The sequence below is a fragment of the Podarcis bocagei genome, assembly GCF_964188305.1.
Source record: "Podarcis bocagei genome assembly, chromosome: 12".
Classification (NCBI taxonomy): Eukaryota; Metazoa; Chordata; class Lepidosauria; order Squamata; family Lacertidae; genus Podarcis; species Podarcis bocagei.
The window spans coordinates 30,305,119-30,328,043 of NC_138137.1; the positions used below are offsets into that span (position 1 = coordinate 30,305,119).

General features: G+C 43.2%; 1 protein-coding gene across 1 annotated transcript in view; it reads right to left on the bottom strand.

Moving 5' to 3' along the window:
* SCIN (scinderin) overlaps nucleotides 1-22,925 on the bottom strand; it is a 54,143-nt gene that overhangs the window by 25,624 nt on the left and 5,594 nt on the right. Inside the window, exons 2-4 of the mRNA XM_081164566.1 lie at nucleotides 21,762-21,916; nucleotides 20,766-20,927; nucleotides 15,217-15,366 (exon numbers count right to left, since the gene is read on the bottom strand). Of these exons, the coding sequence (XP_081020692.1) occupies nucleotides 15,217-15,366; nucleotides 20,766-20,927; nucleotides 21,762-21,916 (467 nt within the window). The remainder of the gene's footprint in view (nucleotides 1-15,216; nucleotides 15,367-20,765; nucleotides 20,928-21,761; nucleotides 21,917-22,925) is intronic.

The following is a 22,925-nucleotide window of genomic DNA, read 5'->3' on the forward strand; positions in this document are numbered from 1 at the left end:
GGCTAGCCCCAGCTGGGCCATCTCCTTCCAGCCATCCCACTGCAAAGACTCATCACCCTCTGTTCCAACATAAATCAGTGGCCCAGGCTTCAAAGCCAGGGCACACTATCAGCAGATCGAACTGTGCACACAGAATAGGCGTGAGGCTTGTGAAAGCATACTACAACTACAGATTTATTAATCATAAATCAGGACAAAGAAACATGTCTCTCTCTCTCTCCGTCTTCTCAGAGAGAACAGCTAAAAGCAAAAGCTATATACACAACGGAAGTTCCCAGCAAGCTGTTCTGGAATGTAAACAGACATGTGACACGCAACAGTTCCACACATCTGCTCCTTAAGGTGGAATGGAAATCTCAACAAGGAGGACGCAGCCTGTGCAGGGTTGTGTGCTGGGGGAATCTTGCCATTGTCTTCTTTGAGTGCCCTGGCTGCTTCTGTGTATGAGCAGCATATAGGTGTCATCAGTATAGTCCCTGACTGATGGGCTGTAATGGCCGTTCCAGGGATGCTATGGGCATGTCTTTCATATTTACAAACTTTTTGCATTTTCAGGTTGTGGGTTTCCCCTCTCCAGGGCTGTTAATAACTTAACTGAGGTTTTCCCAACCAAGAACCCTACAGATGTTTCAGATTTCCTTCGGTCCCATCAAGTGCCTTTTTTTAAGAATAAAAGGTGCCAATACTCACAAGAAGTTTTAACTTTTTGTGTGTGTGTTTTAAGGTGCCGTACCTTGGATCTCAAATGCCTTGGCTCCGAACAAATTGGCTCCCGAACGATCGAAACCCGAAAGTGAGTGTTCCAGTTTTCGAACAATTTTTGGAAGCCAAATGTCCGGCACTTTTGCAGCTTCCTATTGGCTGCAGGAGGGTCCTGAAAGCCAATCGGAAGCCGCGCCTTGGTTTTCGAACAGTTCTGGGAGTCAAACTCCCGGAACGCATTCTGCTCGAGAACCAAGGTACAGCTGTACTGCCTACCCTTGAGTAAGGTAAAAAAACAGTAAAAGTAAAGGATCCCTGGACAGTTAAGTCCAGTCAAAGGTGACTATGGGGTTGGGGCGCTCATCTAACTTTTGAGGCCAAGTGTCAGGGACTGGGCAGAGGAGGAATGGTGGAGACCGCCTCCCCATCCTGACCCTCCCAGGGAGGAGGAGGAAGAAGACAGTATAGATTTACAACAGTGGTTTGCAGGAGGTCACAGCTCAGAGGCAGATGAGGGTAAAAGTTGGGAAATAATGGGAGAGGAGGAACAGGCAGAACTGAAGTGGCAGATGGCTGACACGGTGCCATTAGAAAGCATTCCAGACCCTCCATCTCCCAGAACCCGGCGGGCCTTAAAAGTAGGAGAGCAAAGAGCTCAAAGACAGAGGGCACATAGCAGCACCCGTAGAAGTGACGACTGAGGAAGTGGGAGAGACGGGGTGTGAAGATTCACTCAGGACAACACCATGATCCAAGAGGCTGGGTTATATAGCCTCTCTCTATAAAGATTGAAATAAAAAAGGACGGTAATAAACTTTTCCTTGTCTTTATATTTTTCTGGGCAACTAGCTGGGAGCCACTGACAGCATCCTGACACCGAGGGAGCCAGCGTTCGCCCACAGACAACTTTCCGGGTCATATAGCCAGCATGACTAAACCACTTCTGGTGCAATGGGACATCATGACGGAAGCCAGAGCGCACAGAAATGCTGTTTGCCTTCCCGCCACAGCAGTGCGTATTTATCTATTCATGCTGGTGTGCTTTTGAACTGCTAGGTTGGAAGCTGGGACAGAGCAATGGGAGCTCACCCTGTCGCGGGGATTCGAACCGCCGACCTTCCAATCGGGCAAACCTAAGAGGCTCAGTGGTTTAGACCACAGCGCCACCTACCCTTGAGTACCCCCAGAGAAAAAGCAAAGCCAATAATCAAGGATGGTAGAATTTGTAGTCAGGCTGGAGAAGCCTGACTTGACTCAGTGGCTTAAAACAACCTTAGCTTTTATGGTGCTGGAGGGAGGGGGAGTGGAAGAGCAGGCTGAATTAATAACTTAAACACAGATTAGGGTGGCCCAAGGAGCCAGTTCAGATGTTCTCCCACGTGGTCATCTTGGGAGAAATGCAAGAGACGTCAACCCACAGTTTTGGAAAACAGAACCGAAAATACATTCCTTGTGTACTGAGTGTATCAAATCCTTTTAATGGCCACAGCACAAAAGCCAGCCAGAAAAAGAAGAATAGGTGAACTTTAACCAGGTGCTGAAATAGAACAAACTGCTAACCGTGCTTCACAAATGCCTTCATCAGAGGTGAATTGAACTTCTGTGGTTTAACTCAATACATGCTGATTCTGAAGGAAGTTTCACTGAATTCAATAGGACTTGCTTCCTTATAAGTGGATATAGGAATGCAGTACCTTCTGATAGAGGGGAAACTGGTTGAAATGCATTGGACAATTCATCTGGCTTTATAATTTTTTAAAAAATAAATTGGAATAACAACAACAAAATAAATAAGCAATTGTGGCTACAAAGAGGGAACCAACCAGCAACCACCCATGCAGGAAAGAGGAGCTGAGAGGCATTCAGGAATGCTATAGCTACAGAGCAAGAGAAAATTAATTAAAAAGTTTTAAAATTGGTTTACGGTAAGTTTCTAAATCTAGGTCTCAAGCACAGAGCAAAATAGTAACCCAATATGGCTTGCTGCCTCATATGCACCAGCTGATAGATATGACACCATTCCTATAATTCTCCTCCTATTCACCAGAGAAGGGCCGGCTGAATTTGGCTTAAAGTCAAACTAGCTGAAATAAGGTAAGTGCAATGTAGTATCACCCATTCAAAGGAGATACTTATATTTAGACAAGGAGGGGCATGTTGACAACGTAAATATTGATAAGGGAGAAATTGCCAAGATAAGGAGTGCAAAGGTAGCTGATGGAGAACACCTTATATATTTCAAAGAGCCATCTACCTATACGGCTTTCTCTCTCAGCAAGATAAATATTATTACAGAGTCTATAAAAAGGCTGTATCAGGTTAAATGCAAACAGAATTTCATTTCTCAGCTGGTAAACGCAGTAGCGAAACTTGCTATGTATTAGTACTGTGGGACAGGCATATCTAAATAAATAAATAAATAACCTGTATGCATAGCCCTTGTCACTTAGTGGCTGATAGATTTTATAAAAATATCGCCAACAGGCCCATCATGATGTCAGGCAGGAAATGGCCCAGTGAGAGGCTGATTTGTCTTCTCAGGTACAAATCTTTTATATAAGGCAGTAGTGGACAGCATGGTGGGGGTTGGCGCCCACCTGACCTCTTGTTGCCTATCAGAGGCAGAGCGGGAAGGATGACGCAACTATGAGGTCAGAGTGGTGCAAGCTCTCCACCAGAGCCAGTTTGGTGCTCCTGCCAGGGCATTCGCACCTTGCCAACTATGCTGCCGCCTCCCTCCTCTCCTTCTCAGTAAGCTGCAGTGATGCAATAGATCAGAGGTCAGGGGAGTGGCAGGTTAGGAGTGGATTGTAAGCAATGAGGTCAGAGGAAAATTAAATGCAGAAAGTATGTCAACAGTGAAAATTGCATAATTAACAAAGGTAGTTCGTAATGCAGTTGTTGGTGACACAGACGTCTTGGCCTTGATATGCCAATTAAGAAACATAACGAGATTTAGAAATGCCTTTCGCCAGATTCAATCCACTGACTCCAGAATATGGGAGATCATCTACTGTATCCACCTGGGTAATCTTGTACACTCCTACTGTTCTCCTCTTTAACAACTTGAGCTCTGCAATTTGCACAGTTCTCATATTATGAATATTTGCTGGCTGTATAAGCATTGGCACTTGAGGAAATGAATTCACTATTAGTATATAAGATTACGAGTAGAATGCTCAGAGATGTAGAACGACAATATCTGCTTCTAACAGAAGGCTTCCCATAGAAATTAGAGCAATAAGACAAAAGACTTCAGGAAGATACAGTTTTTCTGCCCAGGTACTTATTATTTTACCTTCTCCTGCAGCTGTACAATGCAGTCAAATAGGTTTTATTGCACCAGGGCATTCAACCCAATGTGTCCCTATTTAGGATGCTGTAAAACGGCAAGATGGAATTGAAATCACCAGGCAACATTTCTTTTTTTCAATTTTCAGCTTCATAAGTATTGTGACTCTTTGTTCACAGTGTATCACTCTCAATTTTCTACAACACAAGGCATTCCACTTTGGCATCGTTCCAATAATAATAATAAAACGTTTGCTCCTTGAAAGCACTTTGTAAGGTGCACTTTGAGGTAGCATGAATTCTCCTCTCTACACTACAACACTCTACACATAGATCTTGCATAAATATTAGGAATCTCTTTCCCTTTGTTCAGCAATAGGCGAGCACTCAGCTTCAAAAACCATAACAGATAATGGACCATACTCACAGCTCTGAAATACTCTCGCATCAGTCAAAGTACTTAGCTCTCTTAGTTTCTGGGCTTGTTGTTATGAACCTCTCTGAATATGGCAGCCAATTTTGAGAGTTGAGATTATTGTTGTTATTTCATTATATATTATTATATACTTCAGCCCGACTCTCCGGTTCAAATGAATATCCAATGCAACTCGCAAAAGAAACAGAATTCAAATATACAGTAATAGAACTAAAGGTAAAGGTAAAGGGACCCCTGACCGTTAGGTCCAGTCGTGACCGACTCTGGGGTTGCGGTGCTCATTTCACTTTATTGGCCAAGGAGCTGGCATACAGCTTCTGGGTCATGTGGCCAGCATGACTAAGCCACTTCTGGTGAACCAGAGCAGCGGACGGAAACGCCGTTTACCTTCCCACTGGAGCAGTACCTATTTATCTACTTGCACTTTGACGTGCTTTCAAACTGCTAGGTTGGCAGGAGCAGGGACCGAGCAACAGGAGCTCACCCCATCGCGGGGATTTGAACCGCCAACCTTCTGATTGACCTTTTTTTTCTTTTCTTGCTGATATGAGTCCTGGGAAAAGGTAGCTTTGCAGAAGCACTAGACCAAATCATCCAGTCATATCAGCTCATGATATCCATGACCATAATTTAATTAAGATTTCCTCAGAGCTGCAGCTGCCACAGCCATGGGAAGATTCTCAGGCACAAATCACTGCCATGATTAATCCTCCTCATCACAACCATGCTGTTTTCAAGAATTATCCCTGAAGAGTGCCATGTCTTGACAACAAGGCTTTTGCAAGTCATTCTTTTCTAGCTAACCACCCGATCAAAACAAATATTTATGTCACGCTATGCCACCAAACAATAGGCCTCATATTTGTGCTTGAATACTGAATTCATTATTGGACAATGGAAAGCGATTTAGAGTTCCTTGGAACTACTTGCAAAAACTAGAAAGAAATGCACAGTTGTTTACGTTAGGGAAGAGAGCTGTGTATTCTACAGTGAGCCAGCTGGGGAAAGGATTTTAAGGATTTCACACTATTTAGCAAGGACGGCGACTTTGGAATCCCAGGTATCAAATGAGGGTTGCCTTTGCTCAAGTTAGGCTGATGCACCAACTTTACCCATGAATGAAGACTTTAGAACTGCCCAAGGTGAAGCACACTTATGGCTTCTGACTAATGCTTTCTGTTGTTTTATAGTTTCGATAGTTGCAATTGGACTGTAGTTTTACTAATTTGGATGCTGCCTTGAAAACTGAAAAGCAGGGTCATAATGTTTTTAGATATCTGGCAACAAAGGATCGGGAGACTCACCCAGTGCCGAATTTACATATAAGAGAAACAAGCTATAGCTTAGGGCCCCACTCTCTTGGGGGGCCCCAAAATAATTAAAGGAAAAAACTGGATGTACATTTCCAAAATATAAGATAAAAAACAAAGAAAATAAAACCTACATACAGCAACAGTGTTTTGTGTTGTGTAGGCCCCTATTTGTTATGTGCAAATGGCTTTAGATACATATTAGGTCCATAAATTACCATATAGCATATATTCAACACAAAAACCAGCAACAATTTGTTGTTGACAAAGGACAGCTGGACATATAGAGCCCCATTACCTTCAGTAGCTTAGGGCCTCATCAAACCTAAATCCAGCCCTGAACTCACCTCAAGTGTAATGTCATCTTGGCACAGAAGGCTATGAGAAAGTAGGTGGACCATTTGCTTTTAAGCATAATGAATCTGGGCATCCAGCAGTGCAGATGATACAATGCTTTTAAGTGGGTCCTGCAATAATTGCAGGGAGGGGCTTGGTTCCTGTGGAGATAAACCATGACTCCTTCTATGGTAAGGCAGCAGAACACCCCTTTCCCTACCACCTTTCCCATATCTGATGGGCGGAAGATGGAACCAACAACCATTTCTATCTCAAGTGAATTATAGCTGTGTGATAATAGCCTAGTGCGTGAAAGAAAGCTTCGCTGTTTTGATAATTGTAAGGTAAGGGCATGAAAGTAATTTATAACTGTCTAAGGATCTAACCTTGTGTGTAGTTATGATGCCAAGTCGGAGACCACACAACACAGATGAGTAGGTTTCAGCATGCAGATTCTGTATACTATAATTTAATTGTAAGCACTTCCCTCCCCCCCCCAAAAAAAGAGTTGTAATTGCCTTAGAAAGCTGTTTAAACACCTAATAAAAGGGTGTCTCCGCTTGCTCAAGGAATTAAAGAGTATTTGCATTGGCAACCATCCACTGTAGAGTTTCTCCTGAAGTCTAAGATTAATGCCTTGCAATAATTGTCAGGTGAAGAAACATTAAGCAAGCCACACAAAATGGCATTTAAGGCCTCTGGAAAAGTACCGCATCTTGTACTTCAGGCACCTAACTTGGCAAATGGCAAGCTGTAGACCAGGAATGGGGAGCTTTTGGCCAGGCTTCCTCAACCTCGGCCCTCCAGATGTTTTTGGCCTACAACTTCCATGATCCCTAGCTAACAGGACCAGTGGGATGGTGGGAATTGTAATCTCAAAACATCTGGAGGACTGAGGTTGAGGAAGCCTGCTTTTGGCCTTCAGGATGTTGCTGGACTACAACTCCCATCAGCCCTAGCGAGCATGGCTGATGGCCAAGGGATGATGGAAGTTGTAGTTCTGCAAGATCTGGAGGGCCACATATCCCCCAAAACCTTCAACACTATCCACCCATCCCCATTCAGCAGTGGTGTGCAGTGGAATTTTTCATAGGGGAACAGTTGGGACCAGAGGCACCAGCTTGCAAGGATGATGGGGGAGGGGATGTCACACGTGTGATGTCACAAGGTCCCGATGTCGTGAGCATGAGCATCACACCTCCCTCCCTAAGGTGGGCAGAGGCTTCCCGGGCTTTGGCAAAGAGGTGCCAGGGGAACATTTAGGGGACTAGCACAATCGCACTATGTGAACTTGGAATTTAAGGTAGGCTCAGTACTTACTGACTCCTGGCCAAACCGGAGGTAGGCCTCAGACTCATCTCTCCATAAGCAGAAATCAGCAAGTGAATTGGGATCCTATCTATTTGAACCTTGGATCCTCCTAGTGTTCTCAATACCTTCTTTACCATTGCCTGAAGGAAGATGACCATTGTAAGAGGGAAGATGAAAGCCCAAGAAGTTGTTTCCAATCCCACCACTGACAGAATCCTGGAAGCCAAGGAATGAATAATTGTGCCCTGTCCTGAGATCTTAGGATGGAGAGCAGGACAGAAATGTCCAAATAAAGTCTTGCTCCAGAACAACTGAGCTGAGCATCAGGCGAGACATAGCGCAAGAGAGCCATGATCAGGAACACTGGAAGCTGCATGATGCTGGACCAAGTCAGATCATTGTCCATCTAACTCACTACGGTGTGTTTGCTATCTGGCAGTGGGTCACCAGGTTCTTGGACAGGAGTCTCAGACCTCCAAGTGTCCCTATTTTCCAAGGACAGTCCCAGATTTTGATTTGATCCTGGAACGTCCCATTTTTCCTTAGGACATCCCTATTTTCGTCAGAGAAATGTTGGAGGCCAAGGAGATAAGCAACTATACAACCTTTAGAAGACATCTGAAGGCAGCAACAACTAGAAATAGAAGTGGTGAAGAAAGTTAAATATTTAGGAGTTTGGTTAACCCCCAGAAGTATTGATTTGTATCAGAACAACTACATAACAACCTGGAGTAAGATAAAAAAAGACTTAGAGGTGTGGGGAAGAATGAAATTCTCATTTTGGGGAAGAATTGCAATAATAAAAATGAACGTGCTACCAAAGATGCTATTTCTATTTCAAACCGTTCCAGTAATCAGGGGGGCAGCTATCTTTAAAAACTGGCAAAGAGAAATTTCTAAGTTTATATGGCAGGGTAAGAAGCCGAGAATAAAGTTTAAGCTACTGACTGATACGAAAGAAAGAGAAGGCTTCGCCCTGCCAGACCTGAAATTATATTATGAAGTATCTTGCCTCTGCTGGTTGAAGGAATGGATGAAATTAGAAAACACTGACTTGCTAGATCTAGAAGGTTTTGATAATAGATTTGGGTGGCATGCTTATTTATGGTATGACAAAAAGCGAGTACATAAAGGATTCGAAAACCACACCATAAGAAGGTCTTTGATAGAGGTTTGGGAAAAGTATAAAAACTTGTTGGAAGTAAAAACTCCGTATTGGTTGTCACCATTAGAGGTGCTGTGTGTGAAAAAAATCAATATGAAAGGGGGGTGGGCAACATATCAGAATTTAATAATAAAAACAGAAGGTAAATGGAGGCTGAAATCGTTTGAAGTAGTTAAGGAACATGTTAATGATTGGCTGCATTATTTCCAAATCAATGAAATGTTTAAAAAAGATCTAAAACTAAGAGGTTTTGAGGACAAAGAGTCGAAATTTCAGAAAGAAATAATAAACAGTGACTTTAAAGTTTTGGCTAAAATGTATAAGATATTATTAGAATGGCATACAAAGGATGAAGAGGTAAAATCGGTTATGATTGACTGGGCCAAAGATTTTGGATATAATATACAAATGGAGGATTGGGAGAAATTATGGAAAGAAGGGTTAAGATTCACTGCATGTACAACAATAAAAGAAAACATGATGAAAATGATGTATCGATGGTATGTAACACCAGTGAAGTTAGCAAAGATGTATAAAGGATGTAACAAATGTTGGAAATGTAAAGAAAAAGAGGGTGCATTCTATCATATGTGGTGGGAGTGTAAGAAAGTAAAAAGCTTTTGGGAAATGATATATAATGAATTGAAGAAAATGTTTAAGTACACTTTTGTTAAGAAACCAGAAGCGTTTTAACTTGGTATTACAGGGAATGAGATAAATAAGAAAGAAAGGAAGCTATTTTTATATGCAGTGACTGCAGCAAGAATACTGATGGCTCAGAAATGGAAGCAAGAGGAGCTACCTACATTAGAAGAATGGAGAATGAAGATGACGGACTATGCAGAACTTGATAGACTGACGGGAAGGATCTGAAATCGACGAGATCAGAGATTTATAGAAGACTGGGAAAAGTTTACAGAGTATATGCACAAATTAAGTGATAACCAAATAATGCTTGTAAGCTTTAATGAAGCTCTGTAAGAAGAAATGTTAGAATATGAGTAAAATAAGACTTAATTTATAAAAATAATAGAAGTAAGGTTTTAGAAATGTGTAAGAAATTAAGAAGGGAAGGAGTATCAGTCAAGTTGAGGGAAGTCAAAAAAGAGAATGGATACAAAAAAGATGTATGAACTGTATAAATTTTATATTGGAAAAATTGAATAAAAATTATTTATATAAAAAAAAGAAGAAGACATCTGAAGGCAGCCCTGTATAGGGAAGTTCCTTTTTATGTTGAATGTTTTATTATGTTTTTATATACAGTGGTACCTCGGGTTAAGTACTTAATTTGTTCCAGAGGTCTGTACTTAACCTGAAACTGTCCTTAACCTGAAGTACCACTTTAGCTAATGGGGCCTCCTGCTGCTGCCGCGCCGCTGGAGCACGATTTCTGTTCTCATCCTGAAGCAAAGTTCTTAACCTGAAGCACTATTTCTGGGTTAGCGGAGTCTGTAACCTGAAGCGTATGTAACCTGAAGCGTATGTAACCCGAGGTACCACTGTATGTTGTAAGCCATCCAGAGTGGCTGGGGCAACCCAGTCAGATGGGAGGGATGATGATGATGATAGGATGTCCCTATTTTCATCGGAGAAATGTTGGAAGGTATGGAGTTTTTCCCAGCCCTTCTTGCAGAAGCCGGGGGCTGAATCTGGCCACTGAGGCTCAAATTGGTCAAGGAAGTGGAACTAAGGGGTGGGATTTTTAATGGCTTGGGTAACTGTTTATCTTTTCATTTCTACTGATCTACTGTCTGTCTCATTCTGGTTATAGGGGGTGGGTGGGTGGGTTGGTGGGTGTGTTAAGCCCCAACTCACATTAAGGCGAAGGCGACTGTACACAGGTGATATGCTTGTTAGCTTATCTTAATTTGCCTAAATATCATGTGAAACTTTCTAAGCAGCATTTGAGTGCATTATGTTTGTCCCCAACCAATGAAAGATGGAAATTACTGGACCCTGGCCCAGTTGATATTCCCTACTCAAATAATCATGTTTGAAAAATATCTTTCGGTTTACTTTTCCCAATACAATAAGCAGAAGCCCACAACAGATGTGGGAATGGGGTAGAGAGGAATACGTTTACTTTGAGATTAGCTCAGTTATCATCATGTTGAAAAGCTAATCAAATAAATGCCAAAATCCCCATTGTGACAGCCACTATGTAATCAAAAAGCATGGGAGGCAAGTCCAGAGGACACCTGTCCTTGTCAGGAGAAGAGGCAAGAGTCTAACTTACAAGCATTTTATGACCAATGGTGCACAACTGCATTGCAATGAGTTAGATCAGATGACTGCTTAACAAGCTAAGATATGAATGAGCCTTTCACCTGTGCTCATATCCGCTTTGTTCCTTCCCTCTGAGCAAACCATGACATAACCAGTGTCATAGAGCCAGTGTGGTGTAGTGGTTAAGAGCAGTAGTCTCGTAATCTGGGGAACCGGGTTCGCTTCCCCGCTCCTCCACATGCAGCTGCTGGGTGACCTTGGGCCAGTCACACTTCTCTGAAGTCTCTCAGCCCCACTCACCCCACAGAGAGTTTGTTGTGGGGGAGGAAGGGAAAGGAGAGTATTAGCCGCTTTGAGACTCCTGAAGGGGAGTGAAAGGCGGGATATCAAATCCAAATTCTTCTTCTTCTTCTAACCAGGAAATTAACCAACCACAGTTTCCCATTTTGTCCAAACTTAGAAATTCTGGTTAATAGCTTCAAAACAAGCCAGAATATTGAACAAACTTCTGGCTTGTTCTGAAGTTGGCAGCCACAGTTTCTCAGTTCAGATCAAATGGGAAACCATGGTTAGTTTGAAACTTCCCAATTTAATTGTGTCTCACAAAAAAGGAGGAGTGAAGAAGGCAAATTTTTTAGTTTTTCTTTTTCAAATCTCAACTTGTAAGTTTGTGATATGATCATCTGAACCAGCTCAATGTGTACCCAAGGCAAAGGCTACAACAGACTCCTTTGTGTAGAAAATGTATCCCAATCAGTCTAGGCAGTGGTGAGTCATTTCCATTTTCACTTCCATTTTTGACTTTCACTTACAAGAGCAAGGATATTTCTATTGCCAGTTTGTTTGTTTGTTTGTTTGTTAAATTTGTATACCACCCTACACCCGCAGGTCTCAGGATAAAAACCACAATATAAAAACACAAAATACCTGTACATAATCAAAATAAAAACCAGAACAACCCAATAAGTCAAAGTATCTGTTGTTTCAGGTGCATCTTGCTCACACAATTAAAAGGTAGGACACAAGTCATTCTGAGTCCTTGCACACCTTTACAACCGCCCAGGACCAGCCCAAGACATTTTGGCACCTGATGGGAACCACAAGAGGGGGGACCCTCCACCAGTGAAGAACTACATCAGGAACAAGGGCAAAATAAAGGTCTACATTGGGAACAATAGTGGGAGGAGACCAGAAGTGCCTCCTATTTGCCAAGAGGCTGCTGCAGAGACGGCATTATGAAGGGCAGCTAAAGCGACAGAGCAGAGACGGCTTCCAAGTCACATGGCATAGCTCTCGCTGCCACCGTGGCAGCCATGGGTGATGCAGTCCTTGGAGGCCAGATCTGCTGCCCCTGTGGATCCAGCCACCTGAGACGGTCGCCTCAGCTCACAGGTGGGCCAGCCCAGTAACTGCCACATGTTTCCTGAACAATTTGGAAAGAGGTCAATCTTTGCCCAAAGTTCCTCAAGATAAAACCTTCCTAGGAAAAGGTATTTTGAGGACGTGATCCGAAACGCATTGCGAGTAGGAATGAAGCGCCTCTGAGTGCGGTGGGATTTATTTTTGAACGTCCTGATCAATACAACATAGTAGCGATATAATTCACACGCTTCCTAAAGATACTGAAACCAAATTGTTTTGTTTTATTGTAAATAAAAAAATGTGAAACATAGAGACTCTATGAAACGAATTCAAATCCATGCACTTCAGTGCAAAAAATAAATAAATGGAAAAAGCAGACATATTCTATCATACATTTATGTTTGACATGTGCCTTTTTCGGTATTCCATGCCCATCTGCCTGAATGATCTGTGATCTTATCTAGAAGTTAACTAGAGAAATGTGCTGTTTGACCTTTATGGCTGAATGGAGTCTATAAGGAAGTTCCCACTGACTTTGGAAGGATGCCAGCATGGGGTTGTTGTTTTTTAACTGCTTAAAGGGTACAGACCTTTTTCCAAAGAAAAGGACAGAGGAAAACACCCCATATTTTAAACACGTGGCTTGTTAACATAGATGAAAACTTTATATGAAATCACTGGGCAGAGGGAATACCCCCTTTTTTTATTCTGTCCTGGAGAGTCCACCTCCTAAAAAAAAAACTGAGAGCGGATTGTACTCATGCAATGCTACGTTCATAGCTTCAAGGTCTTTGCAGCTGTAAAAAGGAGTGTACTAACTTAGATGGAATTCTGCCAGTCTATGCTAGTAAATAGCTTGGAAGATTCCTTTGGCGACTGTACCAAAGGGGTGGGGAGCCTTATGCAATCTGAGGGCTGTGTTGGCTTCCAGGGGACACTTGCCAGTGGTGGGGAGGAGACCCAGAGGCAAAAGTGGACAGATCAACGAATGCAGATTTTACTCTTATAGGCTAGTTTCCACACATCCGGCACCCAGGCAAGCAAGAGTCATTACCAGGCATCAAGGTCACATCCCAGCTGGGCAAAGGCCCTTGAGGAGGGTGTGAAGCAAGGCTGCTGAGAGGTGTGGTCTGGGGAGAAAAGGTGTGATTGGGAACTGGGGTGTGGCCTGAAGAGAGTGTCAAGGGTCACAGAGAGAGAGAGATGCATGGAGGGCTGCATGAACCCCTGGGCCTGAGGTTTCCCACCTATGAACTAATGGAGCCTGGATAGCTCAGTTGGTTCAGTGGCATAGCTAACTGCTCGGGTGCCCAGTACAGTGCACACGTCCTGCAGCCAGGAGTGAAATGAGCTGCCCATGGGGGCGAGGCGAGCCAAGGCAGGGCATGCTGTGTAGAGCCTCTCCGCAGCCTCCCCCTCAGCTGTAGGGTTGCTGAGGCGGTGGGCAGACGCAAGCCCCACGCTGCTTGAAAAAGCAGCGCAGAGCTTGCATGCAGGACGCCCACCGCCTCCCCCTCAGGAGTAACGTGTGGCTCAGGCATGCTGCAGGCCCCGCCGTGTGGCGCCCAGTGCCCCCCGCCTCACCTAGCTATGAGTGGCGTAGGAAGGGGGGTGCGGTGGGTGCAGGAGTTCCCCCCCCAAAAAAGGGTTGTGAGCCCAATTTTTAAAAAAATTATTTTAAAAACACATATTTTTGCCATTTTGTCACCCCCCTCAGTAATGACACCCAGAGTGGCCTGCACCCACCGCACCCCCCTTCCTACGCCACTGAGTTGGTTAGAGCGTGATGCTGATAACGCCAAGATTGCAGATTCAATCCCCGTATGGGACAGCTGAATAGACCTGCATTGCAGAGGGCTGGACTACATGATCCTCAGGGTCCCTTCCAACTCTACAATTTTATGATTCTAATACCCTGGATCATATATTAAGGCAGTGGCGGTGCTGGAAGAGCCTGGTGGTAGAAGAATGCACAGCCCTCCATGTCTCCCTGCAGATGATCTCCAATCCTCCCACATCCACCAGGCCCTCATATCATCAGCTGTTCATGTGGAGAGCCTGACTCACTCTAGAGGGAACTTGTACTACCTCAACTGTAAAAAGCAGAAGCAACAAGCCTCTGAATGCCTGTTGCAAGGAATCGCAAGTGGAGCAAGTGTTGCTGCACACAGATCCTGCTTGCAGGATTCCCAGAAGCATCTCGTTGGCCACTGCGAGAGCAGAACCTTGGGCTAGATCCAGCAAGGCTCTCATGATGCGCTGCTCCTCTGCCATGTTGTTTTAGCACCTGCACCAGTTAAATGGTAGGAAGCGGAGCTAAAAGAAACTGGCTTTGAAAATGGCAACAGGCCTTTCTTCCTTCAGCAAAAATTACAGGCCGTGCTCAACTATGGCCTTCTTCCTCCCCCCTCACCAGCCCAGGCATCCATGAATCATGCATGGCCAACATGCCTCGAGGCACAACATCTGTCATACTCGGTTGCTCAAGCCACAATCGGCACGACAAAGCAGAGACGCAAATATCAGCAGCGGTGCTCTCATGCACACTCCATTGGTTTCCCCATGTGGATGTGAGAGGAACTCTAACCCAAACCAATATTAACGTTCCAAACAGTTGTGAAGCTTACCGACTCCAAAAATAATTAAGGGTTCTAGCACTACTATAATTAATTGCTAACTTATTTTCCATTAGAAACCGAGGGAGAATGCAACTTAAAAATATCATTCATTAACCATTTATTACCATCTAGGTTAATAGCTCATAATGTGACCTGGGTCCAGGCCACAAGTGGTGAGCTGCCATGTTTGCTGGCAATGGCACTCCAAGGTTTCAGGCTCTTTCCTGGAGATGCCAGAGACTGAACCTGGGATCTTCAGCACGCACTCCGTGTGGTCCATCAGTGCATGTGGCCCATCACTGAACTCTGGTTCCCCATGTATGCAATAGGCAAGCCCCGTTCTGTCTACTTCATGGTATCTCGAGCCATAGCCTGAGGCAGGGTGACTGGCCAGATAAACAACACAGCTAATGGAGCGGGGGGGGGCGGTTTCACCACCAAGTGAATATACAATACCTTTAGGAGTTCTTTTGGCTCACTTCCTTCATCCACAGCAATCAACTGGGCTCTTCCGTTCCGTTCATTGTCCCGAATGCCCACAGCAACCTGCGTAGCTTTCAGGCGCTCAAATTTATTGCATGTAGAGCCACACCACTGGTAGATCTCCTAGAACAAAACAAGAGATCTCATCAGTCAGCAGAATTATTCAGGGGAAAGCTTCACATGGATAGCTTGCAACGTTCCAGCGTCATTACAATTCCAAAATTTTCTGTTGGAACGCAGCTGCAGATACAGTGGTACCTCATGTTAAGTACTTAATTCGTTCTGGAGGTCCGTTCTTAACCTGAAACTGTTCTTAACCTGAAGCACCACTTTAGCTAATGGGGCTCCCACTGCTGCTGCCATGCCGCTGGAGCACAATTTCTGTTCTCATCCTGAAGCAAAGTTCTTAACCTGAAGCACTATTTCTGGGTTAGTGGAGTCTGTAACCTGAAGCGTATGTAACCTGAAGTGTATGTAACCTGAGGTACCACTATATTTGTTAATACTGACTGCACCTGGATGTTAAGTAAATTTTGGTTTATTGTTATGGGAACAAGTCTAAGGCAAGCCTAGAGCTTACCTGCTCCCCACTTTGTTCCTCTGTTTTTCTAGGATGGCTGTGAGGAGTTTAGGATCATGTCCACACCCTAATCTATGGTTGATCTTAACTACAGTTTATTGAAACAAGCCAACACCATAACCCATGAGAGGGGAGAGCAATAGCCACAAGCCTTACCTAAGTTCATTCCTTACACAATAAACCATGGTTTATTCATTGTGGCATCACAAAGCTACAACTGTGTCTACAGATTAGTATACAGATCAGTTGCGTCTATATGGCAGAATGATTCATAACTGTTTCTATTAAGGAATAGCAAGAATGGTTATTTGACACTATATGCTGGTTGCTATAGGTTCCCAGAGTTCCTTATGAAGAGGGGTTGACTGTGGAACCAATTTGGGAATTGTAGCTCCATGTGGAGAATAGGGGTCTCCTAACAGCTTTCGGAACCCTTAATGAATTACAGCTCCCAGAATCACAGTGCTTTGTAAGTACTTGGTGTGAAGGCAACTCATATCAGCCCTTGATGCCAGCCCTGCCTAGTGATCCCTTGGCTGCCAAAGATGAAGGCTTCTTTGATTTGCCCTGGCATCCCAGCCGTTGGTTTAGCCAGGCATTTCTGTTTTCTTAATTATTGTTTCACAATTCACAGCTGGCTCTTCTTAATTGCTGTCACTGTGGCTTTGATTGCTGCATTTTGATTGTTTCATTTCATTCTTTTAATTGTTCACCGCCCTGGGAGATTATGCTAAAGGACAGCTAACAAGCTGACTGAATAAATAAATCCCACAAACTCATCCAAATAAGCTTGTATGGAAGCAGAGACTTTACTTCAAAGACAAGCTGCAAATAATTTCATGACAGAATTGCATGGAATGAACAGGTTTTGGTAGCCTGAAAGTAGAGAAACAGAAAGGTGGAATAAGAGGACTCTAAAAGAACTACAGTTCCTAGTTTATGTGCTTTGCCTAAAATTTATCTCCATTAATAAACGTCTTGTTCCTCAGTCCACAGGCGTTTTGGCATATAATGAATCCATTCTGAGCACACACCCAAGAATACAGCATTTTCTACTTACCAGTGAAAGGAGACCAAACAGCTTCACTATTCACAATTCACAATTTTGAATTCCGATTCATATTCCAATAATGCTACTACAGTGGTACCTCGGGTTACAGACGCTTCAGGTTACAGACTTCACTAACCCAGAAATAGTACCTCAGGTTAAGAACTTTGCTTCAGGATGAGAACAGAAATTACGTGGCAGCAGCGGGAGGCCCCATTAGCTAAAGTGGTACCTCAGGTTAAGAACAGTTTCAGGTTAAGAATGGACCTCCTGAACGAATTACGTTCTTAACCCAAGGTACCACTGTAAAAGCACTTGGCATGTGCCTAAAGTCAAGACAGCTATTAATTCCCCTGCCTGCTGTGAATGGGTCCCAAATGGTGAGGTCTGAAACAACTCTTTACCATTTTAATAAAAGCCGAGAATCTGAAAGCCTTTCAGAGTCCCAGCTGTGAAAGGTTTCGAAACTTTCAGAAAAGCAAGAGTAGATAAACATTCCAGATTCCTAGGCAGCAACATCTAATGCAAATCACCTCCCTATTTAACCGACAAGTCGGTTTTCGCCAAGCCACATCCTGCATCATCAGGCGTTGGGCACATAAACATGTGGCTCAGCTGAAAGGGGTGAGGACTGCAGTTCTTATCAGAGACAGGCAGGACTCTGAGGGGCGTGTGAGGAGGCAAGGGGAGTGGAGGATCATGGGGCCAGTGATTTGTGCAGAAGGCAGGAGTCAGGGCTTGGGGAAGAAGGAAAGTCAGGGCTGTCAGAGACAGGGGAAGAGTTGCAGGGAGGGCAGGAAGAGGAGAAAGAGCCGGTCCATGAGAGAGTTGGGCCATTAGGATCTCCTCAGTCCAATGTCTCCAAGGTCAAGGAGGGGCCCTTTGCACCAGGTGCAAAGGCGGAAGATGCCGGCTACTTGCATGAGCCCCGTCAGGTGAGGGAATTTGAGTTTGGGAAGAAGTGTGGTCGTGCTGCTGCATCAGTGGTCCAGTTCAGGGCACAAGCATGGAGGGGAGTAGATGCCTAGCTAGCTACATAGCAGGAGGGGTGTATATATAAATAAAATAATAATAATAATAATAATAATAATAATAATAATAATAATAATAATAATTTATACCCCGCCCATCTGGCTGGGTTTCCCCAGCCACACTGGGCGGCTTCCAGCAAAATATAAAAAATAATAAAATGTCAGACATTAAAAACTTCCCTGAACAGGGCTGCCTTCAGATGTTTTCTAAAAGTTGTGTAATTCTTTATCTCCCTGACAACTCATGGTAGGGCATTCAGTCGTTTTTATCCCCTGCTGTGGTTGCAGCCTTGTGGCATATTTATCATACTGGGGCCTTGTTTTATCATTTAATAAAACTGAATTTTATCCTTTTTTCCTTTTGTGGTCTGGATGCCTGTTCCCAGTTACATGATCTGTTTAACCCTTGTGATTATGTGTATTATCATTCACACAGTAAGGAATCCTTATTGGCCTGGAAATAAGGTAGTGGCAATGCAGTCAAGTGAGAAATCTAATTAGCCTATTAACATCATTTTTGAGTGTTGAAAGGCACCCCAGAACAATATTTAGACCGACGAGCACGTCTCACCAGCACAACCTCTGAACTGATAATGAAAACCTCCTTTTTTCCCCTCACACACACATAAACTAAATAAAAGGACATGGGGTCATTAAGGAAACAAAAAGAAGAAACAGCAATTGGGATGTTTCAAAATATTCATTCCACAATTCTGTACATTAACAGTGAACTCATTCTGTATGTGTGGATTCTTATGTAGCCAAAATGGAATAACCCACGCACAAGACGGAAGTATGAGTAGGGTTGAGGAGACCCCGAGAAGTACAAAAAAAGTTATTTTTAAAACTCTAAGCTGGGGAAGACCCAATGCAAACTGACTGCGTTCGGTAGGGCACAGATTGCAGATTCACTGCTGGAGGGCAAATGGAATATGTGAGGAGAGTAAAATGGAGTTTCCTGGAAGAGCTGGCTGGAACCCTGATAGGAAGCACTTTTACTCTGCAGCATTTTATTGCAGGTCCAAGTTGTTTCAAAGCACATATTGCCTTCTAGAGAAATGTTCTTTCAGCTGCAGCTAATAGCATCTCATTGCTGAATTTACGAAGTATTCTGCATTTTCATTATCTTAGTTGTGCAATGTTTATTGGTGGCCAGTACAAACGGTTATGCGAACGTAGCAGAATATTCTCATTTAGCAACGCTAGTGTGCATTTGCTATGGAAGGCTTGCCAAATTAATCAGATTAATTGTTTAGTAAGGCACCTGAATTTCCAGTTCTTGCTTCATGTACAGTAAATGCCAACCAGATGCACAACCACGTAGGGATATGAAATGAGAAAATCTCAACATCTCTTGGCTTAGTCAAGAAACAGAAAACAAAGCTCAAAGCATTTTTTTAAAAAATATAGGTATATGCAAATAACATATGAAAATATACTGCATGGGCAAACACCATGGCTCCATGGAAGCTGTGTTTGCAATCCATAGACCTTATCTGGTTACAAAAGTAAATCAACAAGATTTGAAGGCTGTTGTGTGTTTCCTCACCATACCCTCAAAATAATCAGCCACACTGTCTAATAAATTGTATCACTGTGATCCCTAAATTCCTCAGAAGGACAGCAGTACAACGGAGCTGAATGACCTTTCAACACACACAAAAGCAACATTCTGAAGTGACCCAACTGTAATTATGGACCTAAATATGTTTATTCTGCAATATTCTTATTCAGAAAAAAAGCATGTCTTTCCTTCAAAACTCTAGATCGAGCGTGGGGGATCTGTGGCCCTACAAATATTACTGGACTCCCACTCCCATCAGCCCCAGCCAGCATGGTTAGAAATGATGGGATTTGGAGTTCAACAACAAAAGGAAAGCCATAGTTCCCCCAGCCCTGCTTTTAGCTCACAGCATCTTCCTTCTGCATTCTCTCTAACCTTTCACAATGGGCTGCTTATTCTCAGTTCTTTGTAATGATAAATCGTGAACATTCAGCCCGGGTCCCATATTGACCACCTGATAATGAATACTACATCCTTAACCAGGTCTCATGCCACTGCTCTAAGTCAAATTTAATATTTTGACCACACGAGGGGAGTAAACAAGATGAAGGGAAATAGCAAATCTGATTCCAATCTTGAGAAATCCTGGCTTTTTTCAATGCTTCTTACATATGGTTGTTTCTGTCTTTGAATCAGAACTACATTAAGATAAAGGTATTCCTTTTTAAAGGGACGCGGGTGGCGCTGTGGGTTAAACCACAGAGCCTAGGACTTGCTGATCGGATGGTCGGCGGTTCGAATCCCTCCGACGGGGTGAGCTCCCGTTGTTCAGTCCCTGCTCCTGCCAACCTAGCAGTTCGAAAGCATGTCAAAGTGCAAGTAGGTAAATAGGTACCGCTACGGCGGGAAGGTAAACGGCGCTTCCATGCGCTGCTCTGGTTCGCCAGAAGTGGCTTAGTCATGCTGGCCACATGACCCGGAAGCTGTACGCCGGCTCCCTCAGCCAATAAAGCGAGATGAGCACTGCAACCCCAGAGTCAGTCCCGACTGGACCTAATGGTCAGGGGTCCCTTTACCTTTATTCCTTTTTAACCAAGCTTTGCTGGGGCTATTTTAGAGCATGACAAATTCTAGAAAATATTGTTTCCTGTTGGTCTTTTATCTGCTTAAATGCTTCAAGGGATGTGGTCAGCAGCAAACCACCAGTGCTTGCGACACAAGTTATTTTGAGTCTAATATTGCAGAGGAAGTGTTTGTAATGTATAGAGAAGATCTTGGTTTGGGGCTCAGACTTAATTATATGGCAGTTTTTGTAGGAGATTTTGTTGCTTTGGAAAACTTCATTCCTTGACCACTTACCGTTCCAAGGTCAACAATGAAGCAGTCTCCTTTGTTGAAACTGTCCCAGCTAAGAGGAACTTCGGTGGCTCGAATCACTCTCCGGCCTTTGATATGCAGAAGTCTTCTTGCGCTGAGGTCATTGGTGACCACGTGATTAAAGCCCGAGGCAACACCACCTGCCTAAATAAAGTGAAGCAACTTAGGGTTAGTTGGTTTCTGTGATGGAGTATATAAGGGCCTAGTACACATATACACATACAGAAGTAGATCATACATCACACCCAACCAGATTTGCACTAACACAGAAAACTGAATTTGAAACCTGAGAAGGTGGTCAGGGAGACAGACCAGTTGCTTCTTCTCGATGAGCGTGCACTTCCTTGGAAAGGGCAAGTTTGAAATTTGAGGCTGTACCTGGATCCATCTTTGTCACTGAAAGATCAGGTGGCCTCAGTGCCTTTTACCAGCTATAGCTGATACATCATCAACAGCAGCCATTTTTTGACAGGGATAGTTGGGCCAAGAGGATCTATACATAAGTAACCTTAGTGGTGTCCAAACCTTTTTCAAAGAGGGCCAGATTTGATGAAGTGAAGGGCCATGAGGGCCAACCAAGGTTGTTGACCTTTTCCCCCCCTTTTTTAGGATTGAAGTTGTTAAGCTTTTTTATGATTTTACCCCAAAGTTGTTGAGCTCTTTTTAGGATTTTACCCCAGGAAATAAACTGCCGACTGGTGGGACATAGACTACATGGGGCTGTCCTATTGAACTTCTGCCGCTTATTGAAGCCTTAAAAAAAAAAAAAATATTCCAGCATGCATTTTAATTGATGTGTGATTTTATAGCCTTAATTGATTTTGATTTTTTTGTATCGTATCTTTGTAAACCACTTAGAGACTATTGTTTGCTTCAAGTTCTGCTTTAACACCGAGTCGGAACTGTAACTTCTTTTTAGTTCCCTTTTCAAAGGTTCCAGTTATTGTAGACACATCACGCAATCACACTATTACGTACCTTATACTTTATGCCACCTTTGAAATAGCCAACGAATTGAGTAGACTCATATCCCTGGATTTCCCGATGCTGAACAGGCTTTCCTCCAAGATAATCATCCATCTGAACCGTAAAGATGGCTGCTGCAGTACTTTCATCCTGACTGCACTCTTTTCCTAAAACCAGACAGGAATGTTCTTAATAATATTCTCGATTTCCGGTGAACATAAACACTAAAGCAGTATTGATCTTTGTGGACGCGGAGAAAGCCTTTGACAATATTTCTTGGAGTTTTATGATAAAGAATCTTCATGGGATGGGGGTAGGTCAAGGTTTTGAGAATGGTATGGCCGCAATATACTCTGAACAAAAAGCTAAATTGATTGTAAATAATGTAGTGACGGAGGAACTTAAGATAGAAAAAGGAACACGACAGGGGTGCCCAATTTCCCCATTACTTTTTATTTCAGTTCTGGAGGTGTTGCTGAACATGATAAGGGAAGACCAGCAGGTTAAAGGAGTGCAGGTCGGAGCTAAACATTACAAGTTAAGAGCGTTTGCAGATGACCTAGTATTGACTTTGCAAGAGCCAAACACTAGTACGAAAAAGGTTTTAGAAATAATAAAACAGTTTGGCCAGGTAGCTGGATTTAAGTTGAATAAACAAAAAACCAAAGTCTTAGGAAAAAACTTAACAGATACAGAAAAGGAGAAGTTTCAAGAGGAGACAGGGTTGACATTGGTTAAGAAGGTGAAATACCTAGGGGTTTATTTGACATCTAAAAATGTGAATTTGTATAAAGACAATTACGAAAAATGTTGGTCAGAAATTAAAAAAGATCTAGAAATATGGTCAAATTTGAAATTGTCAATGTTAGGCCGAATTGCTGTGATTAAAATGAATGTATTGCCTAGAATGTTATTTTTGTTCCAGACCTTGCAGATTCTGGATAAGATGGAATGTTTTAAGAGGTGGCAGAAAGATATTTCGAAATTTGTCTGGCAGGGCAAAAAGCCCAGAATCAAATTTAAAATATTGACAGATGCTAAAGAAAGAGGGGGTTTTGCCCTGCCGGACTTGAAATTGTATTATGAGGCAGCAGCATTTTGCTGGCTGAAAGAATGGATGCTCCTCGAAAATACAGACATCTTAGATCTGGAAGGTTTTAATAATGCTTTTGGTTG